Here is a 17362-nt window from a genome sequence, read left to right as displayed (position 1 = left end):
TTCTTCTCCTTATTTATGTGCTATCTGTTTCTGCTCAACAAAGCCAAATCGATATGTTTCATTTGATATGATTGACATGATATCAAACTTTACTCATAAGGGCACCCACAATTATGGTTTGCAAAACCGCCGGTAACCACGCGGTTATTGCGAGGGTACGGTAAGAAGAAAACAGTTGTAACCTCCTTAAATTCAAATAAATTTAAAAATAATTTAAAATTTTGATAAATTTTACACGGTTTCATACTGTTTGCCACGGTTACCGCGGTAACCGTGCTTATCGTCGGGGTGCAGTAACTCCAGCCCCGGCGGTTTGGGAAACCCTACCCATAATGTTATTACCTGGTAGTAAATGACTACTTACTACCTGGTATTAACCATTATGAGAGTGGTACATAGTTACAACCAGGTAGTAGCACTACTACCAGTAGCAAAGGAAAAAAAATGACATGTGCACAGTGTTTTTTGACAACAAATTTAAAACTGCAAGTTGTCGTTGCTCTTCCCCCGGCCAACCGTTGCATGGTATGTGCTTCTTGCCATCTTCATCCTTAACAAAAAAAAAACAGGGATGGCTCAAGATTTCTTTTCAACACAAACACATTTTTGTGAATCTTTGCTAGCTGGGATGGATCCCTCCAAGAGAGGTTTCATGAACTTGTTAAACCAAGGCTCCCCAAGCTTTCTCCCAATCATAATTTCCCCAATCCCCACAGTTTACCCATAGTCGGGTGACGGAGATAGTGGCGTCGGATGAAGGGATAGCATCGCCTGGTTGCAGAGAAGGAAGGGTTTGCAGCGTCGATGGTGGGGGTGGAGCGGATGCGGCATCGAGTGGCAGATATAGAGGGGATTGCGGCATTGGGTGGCGGGAGAGGAATCCGGTGTTAGTAGAGGGGCGGAGGGGTTTGCGACGTCAATTTTTGGGTGAGGGGAGTGGATTGCCACATGGATAGGTGGGGATGGAGGGGTTGGCGGTGTCGGTGGAAACAACGAGAGGAATTGGGGATCGATCCAGAACTCGCGTGAAGGAATTGAGGAGTGCCAATTTTTTTTACCCTATGGACCCCACCTTACTTCCATCTCGCCAAAATAAGTATTGTGGAGGGGGTCTCCTCCTACTACCGCCTGTCACTTTGTTCCACACTATCTAGCCACTTAGTCGCGCTTTGCGCGACACTGAGCGTTAACCTAACCTACATATATAATTAGATCATTGATCCTGACATTAATTGAAGGTACCAGTTTCATAAGTACGATAATTTATTTGTTCTCAAATATACTCCATTAATTCCTATATATAAGTATTTGTAGTTTGTTTAGTAAATAGTAAGATTAAGGAGGAATGATCTCTTTCAGTCACTTACTATTAAATTTTGAACTACGATTGGCTCTTTCTAAACACATGATTTGGTTAAAAATGCTTAGATATGCATTGAAATTGGTGTCCTAGAAATGCTTAGATTTCTATATAAAATTTGAATCATAGAAATACTTATTTTGAGATTGATGCAGTAGCTAGAGATGTAAATGGAGGAATGCTGTAATTGATTGGCATTAAAAAGTAGGCAAAGAAATTAAATAGGATATGACTATGTTGGTTAAGATGGGGGAGTAGATGTAGAAATAGCTATATTTTACGCTAAATTTGAATGTTAAAGGTACCTCTATATTATATTTTAGAACAGAGACAGCAATAACACTAAGTGCTCGCAAGTGTAGGGTGTGCATATGTGCATTCGTAGGGACTGTTTTAAAATAAAGTTGGTACGCAGTGCGTACTACTCAGTTGCTGTGTGTTGCTCCAATACCAAGCAAAAGTAGTATAACAGAGCATTTACATGTACACTCTCATACATTATAACTTGCATATAAATTCAACACAAATTTACGACTAAGGCCTCATTTGTTTCCCTTTATTTAGTCAGGAGATTAATTAAGCAAACATATCTATAGTGTTAAAAATACTTTTTTGAATGGTAGTGTTAAATAGATTAAGCACATGAGTTCTCTGCTTTTTGAGGTCTTTAGTCTGGAAGCATCCAGATTGGTCCAATGTGTTTCCACTGTCATAAATGAGCATGATGATCCAACTGTGCATTTTCATTTACCAGTTCATCCAACGGTCCATATCATTGTAGATGATGTGGCTCATCCTACATTCAGAAAGCATGTTGCTTTCATATATTTAGATACCCATGTTGATAATATACATGGATGTTGCCCCAACTTAGGTCCTTAATCATTCATTATTCATTTGCATTTAACTTGATTGACCATTCCACCATCCACAAACACATTGTCCAATCAATATATATATATATATATATATATATATATATATATATATATATATATATATATATATATATATATATATATCTATATATATATATATATATATATATATATATATATATATATATATATATATATATATATATATATATATACATATATATATATATATAGGACACTCATATGGGGCACCATGGTATCTAATGCACAAAATCACTCAAATTTTTCAAAATTTTCAAATTGTGAGTATATACCTAGTTATAATAATTCGATTCATACCTATACCTATCAACAAAACAACTCAAATTTAACTTTATTTCACAATCCATGATTACATACCTAACTAATTATATGTATGGATGTTATATACCTAGAATCAAAATCTAACATAAACAAGTTTAAATTCAGTACAAACATGCTTTGAACTAGTTAGTAAAGTAGTTAATGTTAATACTTAAGTAATTGAAAAAGTTTCGTACTCATTTGAATTGGGTATATACTCAATTTCAACAATGGTGCCCGGGCACCATGGAGCACCAAACAAATTTAATATATATATATATATATATGTATATGTATATATATATATATATATATATATATATATATATATATATATATATATATATGTATATATCCGGCAAATTTTAGCCATCAACCAAAACAAAAACATGTTATACTAACAAAAAACAAAATCTTATTCATCATTTCATTCGCCCTCTTTCTGTTACTAATAAAAATTGAATCCACAAACTTAGACCACACGGATTTAACTAATTACTCCCCACGCGCGCGCGCGCGGTACAGGTACAATACAACTAGAAGCACAAGAAGCAGCTGCATTTCTTGAAAAACAAGAAGCCGCCTCGGCAGTGGCCGCCGTTGTTGAGCTCCAGGATGCACGCCGCCGTGCACAGCGCCTCCAGGCACGGCCCCGTGTACAGCGTCTTCTCCATGCACTCGCTCATCGCCTGCGCGCCGCCGGCGCCGCCGGCCACCCCGCCGCCTTCCCATGGTGGCCGACTGATGATCAACGCCACGGCGACGTCGGCGACGACGGCGGTGCTCTCGCCGCCGGCCGGCTGGTCACTGGTAGTTGGTACGATTTGCATGTTGTTATTACCTGCGACGGCGGCGGCGAGAGGAACCACGGCGACGGCGACGGCGAGGAGAATGATCGACACGGCGGCGTTTCTTGGAGCCATTTTTTTTTTTGGCACTGTATATTAGTGATGAAGGTGAAGGGTAGTGTTCTAGGGGGGCAATGGTCCGGGATTTATAGGAGATTTGGATGATGATGTTGCAAGAATGGATATATTCATATGCTCCTAGCAAAAAAAAAATGAAAAAAAAAGTAGGTGCACATTAATACAAGAGAAGAGGAGTTTTGGATTGCCAAGGCATTTAAAAGGACTACTAAATGGGAAAATATACCTGTGGTTTCAAGCAAATCTTCCAAAGAAATTAATTGTTCGAGTATGTGCAGTTGATTCACTGGCTAAGTGGTATCATATCATTTATATTAGGGTTCTACTATACTAAAAACCAAGGACTTCCTGTTGCAGTAGAAACGCATGTTGCTATGGTAAAAATTTGGAGGCCCCCACTGTTCAAGTTGCTATAGTTGCTCGACGCGCCACTGTTCATGGTGTGGCAATACCCACTGTTCACCGTTGTCAAGAAATTGTTTTAAATATTTAGTGACTGGGGTTTTGATTTTATAATTGAAATAAAAAAGGGTAAGAAAAACTCTGTCTACCACAGGGCCACAGAAAATTATGCATGCTGACAGCTACTCCTCCGTCCCACTCGATAATATAAAAATTCATATTTGATCAATAGTATTTTTATTATAAATTAAATTTTATTTGATAAAAATAATATCATTGCAATGATATTAGAATTTACTTTTATATAATATGAATTTATTTTATACTTTTATTTGAGAATTTTAAAGTTAAAGATTAATTTTAAAGACCAAGCTAAGTTTAAGCGGGCCTTAATCAGAGGGACGGAGAGAGTACGACTTAAATGAGTATGGTAAGACCATGGGTTTAATCAACTTCATACTACTAATATGACATGCAAAAGAGAGGAAATTCCATTTGTACATTCTGGATCATAAATGGCACTAGCTGTGTGAATGGTGTGATCCAGAATCACCAAAACAGGAGAACACCGTAGCACAAAGAAGAAAGATAATAGCTATAAACATGAAAGAGTGTCTTTGATTTCCGTCTTTTCATGGCTGAGAGTACTTTCAAGGAAACATATGTTACGGAGTACATGTTTGAACAAAAGTGTTTCTTACCAATTCACATCCATACATCTTTGTTGTATCGCAACACATAACTCTTGCAAATAATAGCCACAGTGTTCATGAAGCATTTTAGCATTAAAAATAAAAATAACTAACAGTGACGGGATAAATCAGTCTAGCAATTCATGCAGTATTGTTCACTAAGCATGCTTAAATTTATTCAATCAAATAATAATACAAAAAAAAACTGAAGAGCACTAACTAAACTGCCTATCAACCAAAGATTCTACATTTGAAAATGAACAAGGGCTACAAAATGTAGAAACAGGTCTTAAAAAATACAAAAGATTTATCTTGGTGTAAGTTTCTCCAGCCATGACAAGATAATCCCAGCTCCTTTATCCCACGAGCAATCAAGCATCATATCATGGGCTATCCCTTCGATGCAGACTGGTTGCACATTATAAAATCTTGCAGTTTCTGAAAGCCCTTCAGCATCCTAAATCAAGGAAAATGAAACAGTCAAGGTGGAATGCAAACAAGTTTACACCATACAACTGTAAAGAAATAAATACGGTATCTACAGAGAGAGAGTTTTTTTTTTTTTTTGGGGGGGGGGGGGGTGCGTGTGTCCCTTACAACAATGAAGTCACTGCTTGCGCCCACAACGAGGATGTTTACTGTATTATTTGGCACAGAAGCTACAGGCAATGATGCATTGAGCTTCCTTAGGTCAAATAGTGGTAACTTTGAGCTGTCCTTCATTAGCCCTTGGTACCTTCAAGATATTGACATAGATAATATGTCATTATTGAAAAAAAAACACATTTCAAATGTAGAAGCTCTTCCATAGATGTCATTATTAACTGGATCTTTGGTGTGTAACTAAGCAGATGGCAGGGGATTGATGGTTGCTTAACGCTGCCAATACACCAAAACAATGTTTGCATGTTATAGAATGGACCAAACTAAAAGATCACCTAGTTCAGATTCTAATTTATTGATTCTTTTTTAATCCATCTAAAAGTCATTATAATAAAATACCAGGTTAACCAGTTCAGGTGACAGTAATAACAACTACTTCCTCTGTTTCATATTATAAGACTTTCTAGCATTGCCCACATTCATATATATGTTAATGAATCTAGACATATATGTATGTCTAGATTCATTAACATCTATATAAATATGTGCAATGCTAGAAAGTCTTATAACCTGAAACGGAGATAGTACCAAGTAATGACCAATGACCAATTCACTGGTACATTACCACCCATATAAAAGATTCCCTCCAGGTATATGGCCTAAATTTACAAAGATGAAGTCATTTACTATGAAGAATACCTTTGGACCAGGTCATCATCCATCTCTGGCGAGAAAAATGTTTCCTTACAGAGGGACAACGAATTTGCAAATCGTTTTGCAGCCAAGCTGAGTGTCACCTGATTCAAAGATGCTTAAGATTTCACATATCATCAAAAATGCATAAAGGAATTGCAAACAGCATGAGGAGGCATATACACTTCTGGGTGTGGATGACCATAATTGTGATATCAATAGCAGTCGACTGCTTATTAACATAATAATTTGTAAAATGGAATGATGAATCAGGGGTTCAAAGCTATGAAACAAGGTGAACAGATTACCAGCAAGACGTAAGCATGGTACTACATAGCCAAACCAATCACATTAATATGACAAAGTTTATCTAATTATAGGTTGCTTATATTTCCTTGAACAACAAGGAGGACACATGTTGCATAGTAGTATAAGTAGTTAAGTGACTGGCAGGAAGTTTAAATATATAAAAAAAAGGTGATTGGCAGGAATGGATAAATGTTTCAGCATAATTCCACGAGAGGATAAAATGAATGGAATTTCAAGAGAGCCAAGTGATAAAGATCAGGTTAATTTACCTTGATGGCAGCAACTGGTTTGGTCAAAAGGTAACGCCACACCAACCCACTGTAGATAGATAACACAAAGGAGTTAAACCCAGTTATGTAAGACAAAGATGTAACATTGCAGTGAGTTAGATGAGAAATACCTATTTCCTGAGGGAGGCACAGAGCATACAAGAACAGCACCAGCAAGCTTTGGATGCAGAAGTTCTGAACCTTGGAATAAAAAAGTTAATAATGATTAACTTTTGCATGAAATAAAACGACTATTACTGCCACAAGCTCAGACCATAAGCTGCTACATCAGAACATAGGTACCAGTACCACTACCACTCATTCCCTTCAGTTCACAGATTAACTCACATTTTTTATTACTAATTTAAGTAATCAAGAATCCATTGAGAAACCTTATAGTAATTGGCAGTTTGGCATATCTATGTGATTGGAACTTTTAAGGCTCTTGATGATGAAAATTCAGTTAAGAAGAACTGAAAAATATTAAGAACACAAAGAATCACCAGGTTTAATACATAGGTTACAGGAATTTTTTCGATCATTGAGAGGGCATACCTCCCAAACAAGATATATATTGCTGCACAATCAAGCCTCCAAATGAATGTCCAATCAATACAGGTGGCAGGGAAACCTCCTTCCGGATGAAATCAGCAATATCGCCAGTATGCGTCTACTGCAAGTTAATTTAATATTGGACCAACTATATTGAGATGGTGAAATGGAATACCCTAATAAAAAAATATTTGTTACAACATACTAATTTTCTCAAGTGACACATCTATGCAACTCTGCTGAATGTACTAGCTTGATATCTCCTAATATATTTATTTCATATGATATTTATAATTAACAAAAAACATCTAATGAAAGGTCAGCTGAAATTAATCATATATCTTAGATATATCAAAGTTACTCCAAAGGTGGTGGAAAACGAGGATTTGCCAGTTTGCCACCCTATCTCATTGACAAGTGTGTCCTGGTCCCACAAGTCAATAGACACATGAGTGGCAAATCCCCAATTGCCACCACAGAGGAGTAGAAAAATCCTCAAATGGCATGCATCAACATTAACCATCTAGTACATAACACATAGCAATATTTCAGAGTTGGAGAATTCAGTCCGATTATGTTTCTCAGAATTACCTCAAGTGTGCCAGCCACTTTTTCTGGCGGAACGCTACTTTCACCCTGCAACAGCACAACCAAGTCAATGAAGCATTACATACCAAGGAAAAACAGTCGGACAATCAAAAATCAAGACATGCGATCAGTCATTACTCAAAAACTGAAAGTGTCGAATGCTCTAGGCTCGACAGAGCAGAGAGCAGTATCAAGACTGGGCAGCAACAGACACGCTATGATTCATATCCCTAAGATTAAAGTGCACACACATAGACCCCATAGTTGCATAAACTGCATTTTTTTAACTGAAATGTGAGTAATGCCACGCTGTTTTACTTGGCTTGGCTAATATATAGGCATTCTAAAAGAGCGCTGCTACAAAACGGGATCCCGTTGCAACGGGATAGACATATTAACTATTCTCTTGCACGAGTATCACAGGTATCAGGTCCTAGGTATCATAGGTACCGGGTAACAGGTATCGGGTACCATGCAGCTGGTACCGCAATAGGTATAATGTATTAGTTACTCTCTCATATAAGGGTATCCTATTCCAACGGGATACTATTGTCCAGGTTTTCTGTTCTCAAACCGTAAAACGATCAATCAATAGGATTATTATTTTTTTGTCAAATGTTTTTAACTTTCGGTTTAGGAGACGGAGATACGCGTGTTTCTGCCAGCGCCTAGAATGGCTAGAAGTAAAATAGTCCAACACCACAGCCATGAGGGCCATGAAGCAATGATCCTCCTCCCCATTAAGACATTTCAACAAACACTTCGCGGGGTGTACACAAGTGACTCCACCTGACCTGGGCGCGGAGGCTGAGCGCGTAGCAGGGGAACCCGGCGCGGGAGAAGAAGGGGAGCCAGTGCTCCGCCCAGCACCACGCCGCGTGGAAGCTCCCGTGCACGAACACCAGCGGCGGCCTCGCGGCGGCGCCGCCACCGCCCGTGGCCGGGGCAGGCGGCTGCTGGGCGATAACCTCGAGGTCGAGGCCGCAGGGCAGGCGGTGGAACCGCTGCGACTGCCCCTCCCGGAGGGCGTAGGCGCACGACGCGCGGAGGAGGAGGGGCCTGCTCCTGCTCGTCCTTGCCGGCGGCCGCCGCGCGCGCAGCCGCATTGGCGGCGAGGCGGGGAGGAGGAGGGTGAGGGTGGCGGAGGCGGCGGGGGTCGCCATGGCCATGGGTGGTGGCATTTTTGGTGAGGAGGATGTGCCGATGCGGATGACGGCTGCTCTGCTCGCGGGGTTGACGACCCAAACATAAATACTTTAATTATTAAAAAATTAACATATGATTAATTACGTTTTTGGCAAAATTTGCTTCAAAACAGTCAAAAGATGTATAATTAGCTGTGGAACACCGTAAAAACGTAAATTGACTACAGGATATCGCAAAAAGTAGTAATTAGCTACTAGACACCGAATGCATTATTTTATTATTTCCAAACAACAGGGAGAGAGAAACAATCGTAAAAGACCAAATTACCCTATGGGTCTAGCCAGGTCAATGATTATGTGGGTCAAGGATGTCAACCTCTCTTCTATTTTTTTGTTCTCTTCCTCCCGACGAGACACACCGTGCTGCAGCGCCGCCAACGTCGTCCTTCTCCGCCGCACCGACGCACGACTCGCCGTCACGCGGTTCGTCTCCGTTGCATGAACAGAGCAGACACAACTTTGGGCGGGCCACATGACGACGAAGAACTGCTGCCCATCGGCTATGCCTTGCACGGCACTGCACCACGAGCTGCTGGCCGCTAGCCGCTGCCTGCACCCACGCGCCCCATCGCTGCCACGAGTTGCCGCAAGCTGCTGCACACTCGGCGCGGCGCCATCTCGCACGGCCAGTGCACTACCTAGCCGAGCAGCTCCACATGACGCCGACCACCGTGCCTGCGCCGCAGCACGGCCGTCGTCGCCAGCCACACCGCAATCGCGCCGCTTCCGCACCACGCCGCGCTCGGGCCCGCAGTCGGCCGTGCCTGCACCCGAATCCAGCGCCGGCAACCCCCTCCTCACCCAGGCATGGCCTCCGCGCACCCGCGTCGTGCCGCCCGGCCGCGGTGCTCTTTTCTCGCGCGCACTGTCCTTCTCCGTCGCGCCGTCACGCAGCGTCGCTCCAGCTCCACCTTCTCGTTGTGCTGTGCCGCACTCTCCGCCTGCTCCCTCGCCATCGCCGCCGCGGACACCCACGCTGCGCAGCAGCTCGACGTCAAGGACAAGAAACTGGAGCAAAACGACGCGGGGGCATTTCGGTACTCTTACCGTTCTTTAACTTCCCGTTTCCATCGAAAATAATAAAATAATGTCACCGGTGTCTAGTAGCTAATTACCACTTTTTTGCAGTGTCCTACAGCCAATTCATGTTTTTACGGTGTCCTACGGCTAATTACACATTTTTTGAGTGTCCTATAGCAAATTTTGTCTAAGTTTTAATTATAATAAACTTAAAAAGTAAATTTATCTGATACTTAAAACAACTTCATACATATGGGTGTATATATACGTAGTTTTGGTTGTTGCTAACTGATTTAAATTATCATATGTAGAATAATTTTTTCCCTCTTTTAGAATTATAAATTATTTGATTGGTAATCTGGTGCAAAGGACTGTTTGGGTCGATCAGCTAGGGCAATGAGACCGGTTCACAAAACCGATGGAATTTCGTGGGGTTTTCGTAAAACCGCTAGGTCTCGGTTTGTGAAAATCGATCGGTATTAGCCGGTTTTCATACGGTATCGACAAAAAGTCATCAATTTTTACTGGTTTTTGGTTGGATTTCGGTAAACCGCTGAGGAGCGGTTTTTCTTTGAAATCGAAAAGTTTAACCATGAGGCAATGAGTAGCTTGAAATCAAAAAGTTTGAAATCGAAAAGTTTAACCCTGACTGTTCCTTCTCTGTCATTGTATTTTACTTCCTCATTTCAATGGCTAGAATTGTTCCTACGTGGCTCGTCCTGGTTGCTTTTGAGTTTTACTTTTCACTTAGGTAGATGTGATTGCAAAACTAATGTAAATTAATGTTACATCTCCTATATCACGTGTAAATCAAATGAATAGCCTACAGAGCTTGATGTTACAATATGAGCATGCCAAACGGCCTCATGAAAGATCGCTTCTTCAATGTTTCGGAAATGAGGGCAGCTACACAACAGGATTCCGTTGCTACGGGATACTTTAAGTGACTTATTCCTTTCCTTTCTTTTGTATAGGTGAGATTCCACGTGTGCTCCCCTGGTACCTGGTACCACGTACCAGAGGCACGATACCTATCCGGTTCCTACTCGGTATCGCGCGCATGATACCTTATCGCCGGTGTCGCTCCTTTGCAGCCGGAGCAGCACAGCACAGGCTGGTACCTGGTACCTGATACTAGCTACCAGATACCTGGTACTGATACCTGATACCTGATACCTGGTACCTAGTACCTGATACCTGGTATCAATATGGTACTAGCTGCATGGTGTGTGGTACCTGGTACCTATAGAATTGGGGGATTCAAGATGATAGGACAGGGGAATCGATACTATCCATATAAGCTGGAGAAAAAATCAGCAAGAAAATCATCAAGCAAAAAAATGAGAAAAACACACATGAGGAAGGGATGCAAAGCGGTTGTGAAGTACTGCCAACGTGGGGGTGGAGAAATCAGTCGGAGTGGAATGGAGTGTGAGGGGTACCTGCAGGTATCGAAGGAAGGGAAGCAAAGTAGCGGCGTAGCACTGGTGGCGTGAGGAGGCGGATGGACGGAGGGGAGCGACGATGGAAGGTAGAGGGACGGAGGAGCTCGCGGTCCTCGTCGGCAGGGGCGCGACGACGCGAGAGCTCGCACGCTGCTTTGCCGCTGTGCCGCACGTTCTTGAGCCGGCGGGAGCAGCTCCACGCGACGCCGTCTTCCCTGTCGCCGGTGGAGGAGGGAGAGCAAGACGCCGGCGAAGCACCGCCGCGCGTAAGCGACGGCGAGGACGGCGGAAGCCGCTGGAGATTCCCCGCCGTGAATGGCAACGACGCTGATGAAGTCACCTAGAACGCCACCATTTTTCCAAGAGTCACGGGTGGGTGGAGGAAAATGAAGCAGGCACTAAACGCTTCTGTTCAGAAAAACGGTTTATACACTAATTAATCGCGTCGCTATCGGTAATTGCAAGTTTAAGTTCTCCCGTTACAACGGAAAGCCGTGGAGTAGATTCTCTGTTCGGAAATCTCTTCTTTTTCTTTTCATTTCATGCATTCATGGTCTGCGCACAGTATAGCGCGCGTTTATTGCTAGTTCTGTTTAAGGCAACCATGCGCAGGAATATGCCCAAGTTCAAGATTTGAATGCAAAATGATCGAGATAAATGAAGACCTATCTGGTTCAAGCTGGACGCTAAACATGAAGACATGGTGCTTACTGAAGCAGATTGAAAAATAAATACAACACCTATCTGGTTCAAGCTGGACGCTAATCATGAAAACATGGTGTTTATTGCAGCAGATGGCAGACTAAGAGGGCTTCTGCTGGTGGCATAACAGCTTGACATCTCATGGTCAAGGACGCATTACTGGCCCTTGTCATTTGGGGGCAAAGACCTCCAGATTCCAGCTAAAAGGCTACCATACACCGAATGGCAGACGCTAGAAACAGCACAGGGAACTGCTGTGAGAGGATTTCCAAAATGCTTGCTCGCAAGAACTACACCCAGCACCGAATTCTGCAGGCAGGAAAATCATGCAAAGAAAATGAACTGATACATGAATGATGGTAAGAGTATGACATTTGTTCCATAGGTTGCAATGGGAAAATGATAGGACGTATATGTATGCGCGTATGGCTTTCTAGCAATAGTTCATTTTAATAATATCCTAATACAAGCATGAGTTGCAATCTCAATTGTAACATGGTAAGCTAAATGTCTGTGCTTTGCTGCGGATAAAAGGAAAAATATCACAATATTTTCTAAAATAAATAAATCATATTTTCCATGAAATATGTTACCCACATTCACCCTATCCACATTAATTTTATATGTGGCCATCTATTTAGATTTAGTTGTTATGTAATATTAAGAAGTTCAAGGGGTAACATGTAAAAATTGCAGCAGGAGTAGATGAAGTGGCAGATTCACTGCCACCACCATTGGAGTCCTTTTAAAGGAGTACAAATAATGAGACTTCCGTTATAGAAAGCCACCACCATTGGAGTCCTTTTAAAGGAGTACAAATAATGAGACTTCCGTTATAGAAATACTCCATCCGTCCCATAACATAAGGGATTTTAGAGGGACGTGACACATCCTAGTACTACGAATATGGACATGAATTAGTTGCAATGTTAAAACAATCTGGACATGTTTATTCCAAAGGCATGGCATGACAACAGGACAAAATTAATATCTAAGTTAGAAAACCATGGCATGGTTTAGCAACAAGCCACTTTTTTTAATTAGGAAGAGAAGGAACTGTAAATTTGCTTGTAAGTTGCAAACAAAAGGAAGAAATTACCTGCATGCCAACCTCAATAGAGATTGTTCGTGATGAAGAGATATCGATGCCAATCGTTCTAGAAAGAACATAACCAAAGAAAAAGCCAGATGCATGCAACCAACAAACAGACATAACCACTTGTAGACCGGATGATAGAATGGCTGAAGCATTCTGTGCGATAGCATTGCCACAAAGAACAGCTACAGTTGCCACAGCAATGAATGGCATCAAGGGAGAAACTAACTGAACTAAACCGTTGCAGTACTGATTAAGTAGAGCACCAAGTAGCACAGGTGCTAGGACAACCTGCGTTCATGTATATCCAACTTAGCTAGGAGTAAGGAAATTCAGCAGTATAACATCAGATTGATTTCCAGCACCTGAGATGTTGACACAAACAATCCCATTGGATCTACTGCAACATATTGTCCCGCCAGTTTGGATGTCAGAAGAGGAGTTAAGAACTGCATTAGGAAGTTACAAAAGCATAAAAAAGAGCTTTTGGAGTTCAGTTTAAAGATAAAAACAGATCTGAGAGTGGTTCATTACCGCTGCAGCAAAAGTGCTTGCTGCTGTCATCAGTACCGAAAGAGCAACATTTCCCCTGCCACACAGTGATGCTAATTTGTGTTAATTGTGTGCATTTTCATGATACTAAAAAGAACAGAAAGATGTCCTCTCATAGTGCCACAAATTTGTCCACATATTGTGCAGTTAATAATGCATCTTCTAATATTTTTGCTATAGAAATTTGATGCAAATGCTCAATTTCATAGAAAATACATTTGCGTCAAAAGTCAAAGGAGAGAATGAACTCCAGTCTAATTCAAGATACACCTGAAATTTATTACTCAGCTAGAGAACAGGTTATTTTGTTTACATTTCTGTTTTATGCATCACGGGGATCCACTAATTCAACCATATAGTTAGGATACTGGCTGCTGGGGTCCACTTGACAGTAAGAGAGGAAGAAGACAGGGATACTTTGGGTAATTCAAGTGATAATGTGGCAAATGAGAGGATATATCCCCCTAGTTACCCTCAACCATGTGGCAAATCTGCAAAGCACCTCAACTTTGTCGAATTCTGGCAATTTTCCCTATTTCATAGGCTTGTGTCATAGTCAGCGTGAAAAATTATCAACAGATTGACACATTTTCCAACATTTTGTAACAAGGCCATGACTAAATGAAGATTGCTACTCCCTCTGTCCCACAATAAGTGCACTTCTAGGATTCAAAAAACATTATCAGGGGTGGGAAATGACCTAGATGCCCCTCATTAAATGAGGTGATTGGGAGCCAAGGGTGCTTGGGGGTAAGATGGGGAGAAATTTGAATGATGGATGATTGGAAGGAAAAGTAGTACTCTAGAAGTACACTCTTTTTGGGACAAAATTCAAATACTAGAAGTGCCCTTATTGTGGGATGGAGAGAGTACATTAATATTTTTTCTCATTACCTTGCTAAATATGTAACAATGTTGCTTGCTGTGCCTGCAAAGAGTATTTGCCTTTCTCAGTTTAAAATCTGGCACCAATATAAACAAAAAGACTAAAGTGTGTGCACACCTCCAGGGCAACAGGACACCAATATCAATCCAGCAGCATAATAGGATGGTAAGTTTAATAGCTTGCTGATGAGAAATCCTGACAGTGGCATCACCTGTACATAAATCATTAGCTCTAGACTTTTGGATATAACATGGAAACAGCAAACCACAAAAACATGCATAATCACAATGAAGTTTAAATGTACGATCCTCTGCACTGGTAGTGTACAAACAAATAAGAATTCGATATGTTTTTTTCTAAATGCATAGCATGTCAGCTGCACATGATAATCTTGATGAATGTATAGAACATCTGTCCATTGATTCAACAAAGGATCTTTTTTTTGACGAAAATGATTCAACAAAGGTTCCTACACCTCTAGTAATAGGCAAGTCCAAAACTGCAGCTATTTTGTTTTTTAATTGAAATGATGATCTCATGGCCTGTAAGGTTATGAAATGAAGTGGCCAGCAAGTTTGGGAACTGACCGAGTATTGAAGTAAAAACCCAGATGCTAACTCCTTGGGCATCAATAGTGCAGTTTTCAGGTCATCTAATGTCAATGTCATTCCCATTCCTGAACAAAATAAATTCAACTATATATCAGTCACAAAATTCAACTAACTTAAACCGCCATGCACAAGAAAATTCAGTTCACAGCACCCTTCTCTCTTCAAGAATAAAATTGACAACAATATAAGGAAAAGAATTTCATGTCTGTCAATGACCAATCTATGTATAACCAGCCATCTCTGATATTTGATGTTTCAGGTGACATGTGCTAAAAATTACTCCCCTCCATTCCAAATTGATCTACATATAGTTTTTTTGAGGTTATTCCTAAATGATCTACATATTTTTGTTCATTTATTAAGTCTATTCGTTATTTGTGCATTGGAGTAAATGGACATTGATGCATGCATCCATGTACACAAGTACTTATAACCCACATGCAATATCTTGATTTGCTATTGGCTAGGAAATATTGGGGATGGTGCATGCATCGAGTTTGTTGCTAGAATAAATATAGTATGAGAGAGTTATTAGCTTTTCTTGATCTTGGTGTACCTATGAAATATGTAGATCAATTTGGAACGGAGGGAGTATATTGAAGAAACCTTTTATGCATATGTAGTAAAGCTAACACTTCCATCTTCAATGTTAGAACCATCACAAACAAAATTGATTTTTTGAGTGCAGGCATGGTGATACAACAACACAGAAGGAAAGTAGATACTACTAAGTAGTAGAGGGGATGAATAGTACAGACCCAGCATGGTAAAGGAAATGCCGACAATCTGGGCCATGGGACTGACCCAGAGGAAGGCCGGTGGCCGCCAAAGCGCAACGGCGCAAGCGGACGCCACCCACACTGGGAACCCAAGCGACAGCACCTCGCCAACCTGCAAAAGCAGATCCCGCCAACCTACAACTCCAGCCTCCAATGCACCGCTGCCACCTCCTGGTATCTTGGAGGGCGCCGGATCAGCAGCCGCATGGCACCTGCTCGACGGAATGCCACAAAGGTGTCGAACCGGGTTGCTGCTGCTGTATCGGATGCGAAGGCAGGTGACAGGGAGGGATGAGACGGTAGCTCTATGACGGGTGTTGTGTGTACTGAAGAGGTGAAGGCGCTTGTCATGGTGGATCGGGGTGCGGTGGGGAGCAGCCGGTGGCCGGCGGAGGAGAGGCATGACGTGGGATGTTGACCTGTCACCTTCAACGATTACTGGAAACAAATGTGAGTCCAAGATTCAGCAAAGTATATGATATAAATAGTGAACATCTTAGAGAAAATAGTCCATGTTCAGGTTAAGCATTCTCATAGCCACAAATGCAATGCATAAGTAGTCTACATGCTCATTTGCTCGTCCCGTCACATATAGCATGGTTCAAATCCAATGTTCAAACATATGCAATCAACCAACCATCCCTCAATCCCTGGATTCAAATGGTAAAAAAAATGCTCCTAATCCAAAATCACAGCACTACATACAGTAGGTCAGTAGCAGTCTAGCAAGACAATAGTTAGTACTAGTTACCTTTGGCCGTTGGGAGTTGGGACTTGGGCGTCTCGGCCTCTTGGGGGCGGCGGCACGGCGCGGCGCGGCGCGGGGCGGATTGGATACGAGGCGCGACGGCGCCACCCAAAAGACGCGGCGAGCCGGCGACGGGTGACGGGCGACCACCGACGGCGCGGCGGCACGACGCGAAGGCGGGCGGGATTGGCGGCGGCGGCGTCACGGGCGCACGGCACGTCGGCGTCGCGGCGTCGGATGGGCGGCGGCGGCGGCGCGTCTTCCTGTCGAGCGTCGAGAGGAGGTGGAGACTGGAGAGCGAGTGAGCGACCGGGGATCTGGGAATGGGGAGGAGTTGGGAGCAAATTCTATTTTTGGGCTTTCTTTTTTTTCTTTCCCTAATTGGGCTTATTTATGAGAATGGATATTTTTTTAAAGCATATACTCCTACTAATAGTATATTTATAAGAATGGAGTATATTGGAACATATCAGGATATAACATATCCTATGTATACAATGTGCACACCACATGCACACCAATTAGCAAATATCACAAAAAATTCTAAAAAAAAACATTTACTCCTAATAGTATACACATATCTGCAAAGTCTCGTATTCAAATTCATTATATTTTAGCCGTAATAAAAAATTGAAAATTTGATAGTTTAAGGTGTAAAAATTTGTCAGAATTATATCTTTTTTGTTACTGCTAAAATATAATAA

General features: G+C 41.7%; 4 protein-coding genes across 5 annotated transcripts; 1 reads left to right on the top strand and 3 right to left on the bottom strand.

Moving 5' to 3' along the window:
• Positions 1-3019: 3019 nt before the first annotated feature.
• Positions 3020-3522, bottom strand: LOC127769320 (uncharacterized). Its single transcript, XM_052294863.1, has one exon. The coding sequence runs from the start codon at positions 3501-3503 to the stop codon at positions 3117-3119; it is 387 nt and encodes a 128-aa protein (XP_052150823.1). The 5' UTR covers positions 3504-3522; the 3' UTR covers positions 3020-3116.
• A 1152-nt stretch (positions 3523-4674) lies between these two features.
• LOC127771134 (uncharacterized) lies at positions 4675-8769 on the bottom strand. The gene is made up of 8 exons (XM_052296966.1): positions 8409-8769; positions 7618-7662; positions 7030-7144; positions 6606-6675; positions 6475-6523; positions 5903-6000; positions 5198-5336; positions 4675-5057 (listed from the first exon to the last, which is right to left on the bottom strand). The coding sequence occupies exons 1-8, from the start codon at positions 8718-8720 to the stop codon at positions 4908-4910; spliced, it is 978 nt and encodes a 325-aa protein (XP_052152926.1). The 5' UTR covers positions 8721-8769; the 3' UTR covers positions 4675-4907.
• A 522-nt stretch (positions 8770-9291) lies between these two features.
• On the top strand, positions 9292-9935 carry LOC127771133 (vegetative cell wall protein gp1-like). The gene has a single exon (XM_052296964.1). The coding sequence runs from the start codon at positions 9292-9294 to the stop codon at positions 9874-9876; it is 585 nt and encodes a 194-aa protein (XP_052152924.1). The 3' UTR covers positions 9877-9935.
• A 1966-nt stretch (positions 9936-11901) lies between these two features.
• On the bottom strand, positions 11902-16980 carry LOC127771132 (probable sodium/metabolite cotransporter BASS1, chloroplastic). 2 transcript variants are annotated; one of them, XM_052296963.1, is made up of 9 exons: positions 16662-16980; positions 15890-16336; positions 15108-15196; positions 14638-14731; positions 14529-14562; positions 13617-13671; positions 13448-13531; positions 13086-13373; positions 11902-12295 (listed from the first exon to the last, which is right to left on the bottom strand). In XM_052296963.1, the coding sequence occupies exons 2-9, from the start codon at positions 16311-16313 to the stop codon at positions 12143-12145; spliced, it is 1221 nt and encodes a 406-aa protein (XP_052152923.1). In that variant the 5' UTR covers positions 16314-16336; positions 16662-16980; the 3' UTR covers positions 11902-12142. The 2 variants fall into 2 exon arrangements, with proteins under 2 accessions (XP_052152923.1, XP_052152922.1); XM_052296962.1 differs by having other exon boundaries at positions 15890-16348; positions 16662-16979.
• Between the last annotated feature and the right edge of the window lie 382 nt (positions 16981-17362).

The sequence above is a fragment of the Oryza glaberrima genome, chromosome 4 (genome assembly GCF_000147395.1).
Source record: "Oryza glaberrima chromosome 4, OglaRS2, whole genome shotgun sequence".
NCBI lineage: Eukaryota > Viridiplantae > Streptophyta > Magnoliopsida > Poales > Poaceae > Oryza > Oryza glaberrima.
The sequence above is the reverse complement of the archived record's forward strand: the minus strand, read 5'-3'. Positions and strand labels throughout refer to the sequence as shown.

What these genes read in the sequence shown, in the direction of transcription:
- LOC127769320 (XM_052294863.1), bottom strand. Translation starts at nt 3,503, where the DNA reads ATGGCTCCAAGAAACGCCGCCGTGTCGATCATTCTCCTCGCCGTCGCC.
- LOC127771134 (XM_052296966.1), bottom strand. Translation starts at nt 8,720, where the DNA reads ATGCGGCTGCGCGCGCGGCGGCCGCCGGCAAGGACGAGCAGGAGCAGG. An exon ending in AACCAGTTGCTGCCATCAAG is followed by an intron (nt 6,001 to 6,474) that starts GTAAATTAACCT and finishes TCTTTGAATCAG; the next exon opens with GTGACACTCAGCTTGGCTGC. An exon ending in GATGATGACCTGGTCCAAAG is followed by an intron (nt 5,337 to 5,902) that starts GTATTCTTCATA and finishes AATATCTTGAAG; the next exon opens with GTACCAAGGGCTAATGAAGG.
- LOC127771133 (XM_052296964.1), top strand. Translation starts at nt 9,292, where the DNA reads ATGACGACGAAGAACTGCTGCCCATCGGCTATGCCTTGCACGGCACTG.
- LOC127771132 (XM_052296963.1), bottom strand. Translation starts at nt 16,313, where the DNA reads ATGCCTCTCCTCCGCCGGCCACCGGCTGCTCCCCACCGCACCCCGATC. An exon ending in TGTTTGTGTCAACATCTCAG is followed by an intron (nt 13,374 to 13,447) that starts GTGCTGGAAATC and finishes ACATGAACGCAG; the next exon opens with GTTGTCCTAGCACCTGTGCT. An exon ending in CTATTGAGGTTGGCATGCAG is followed by an intron (nt 12,296 to 13,085) that starts GTAATTTCTTCC and finishes TCCTGCCTGCAG; the next exon opens with AATTCGGTGCTGGGTGTAGT.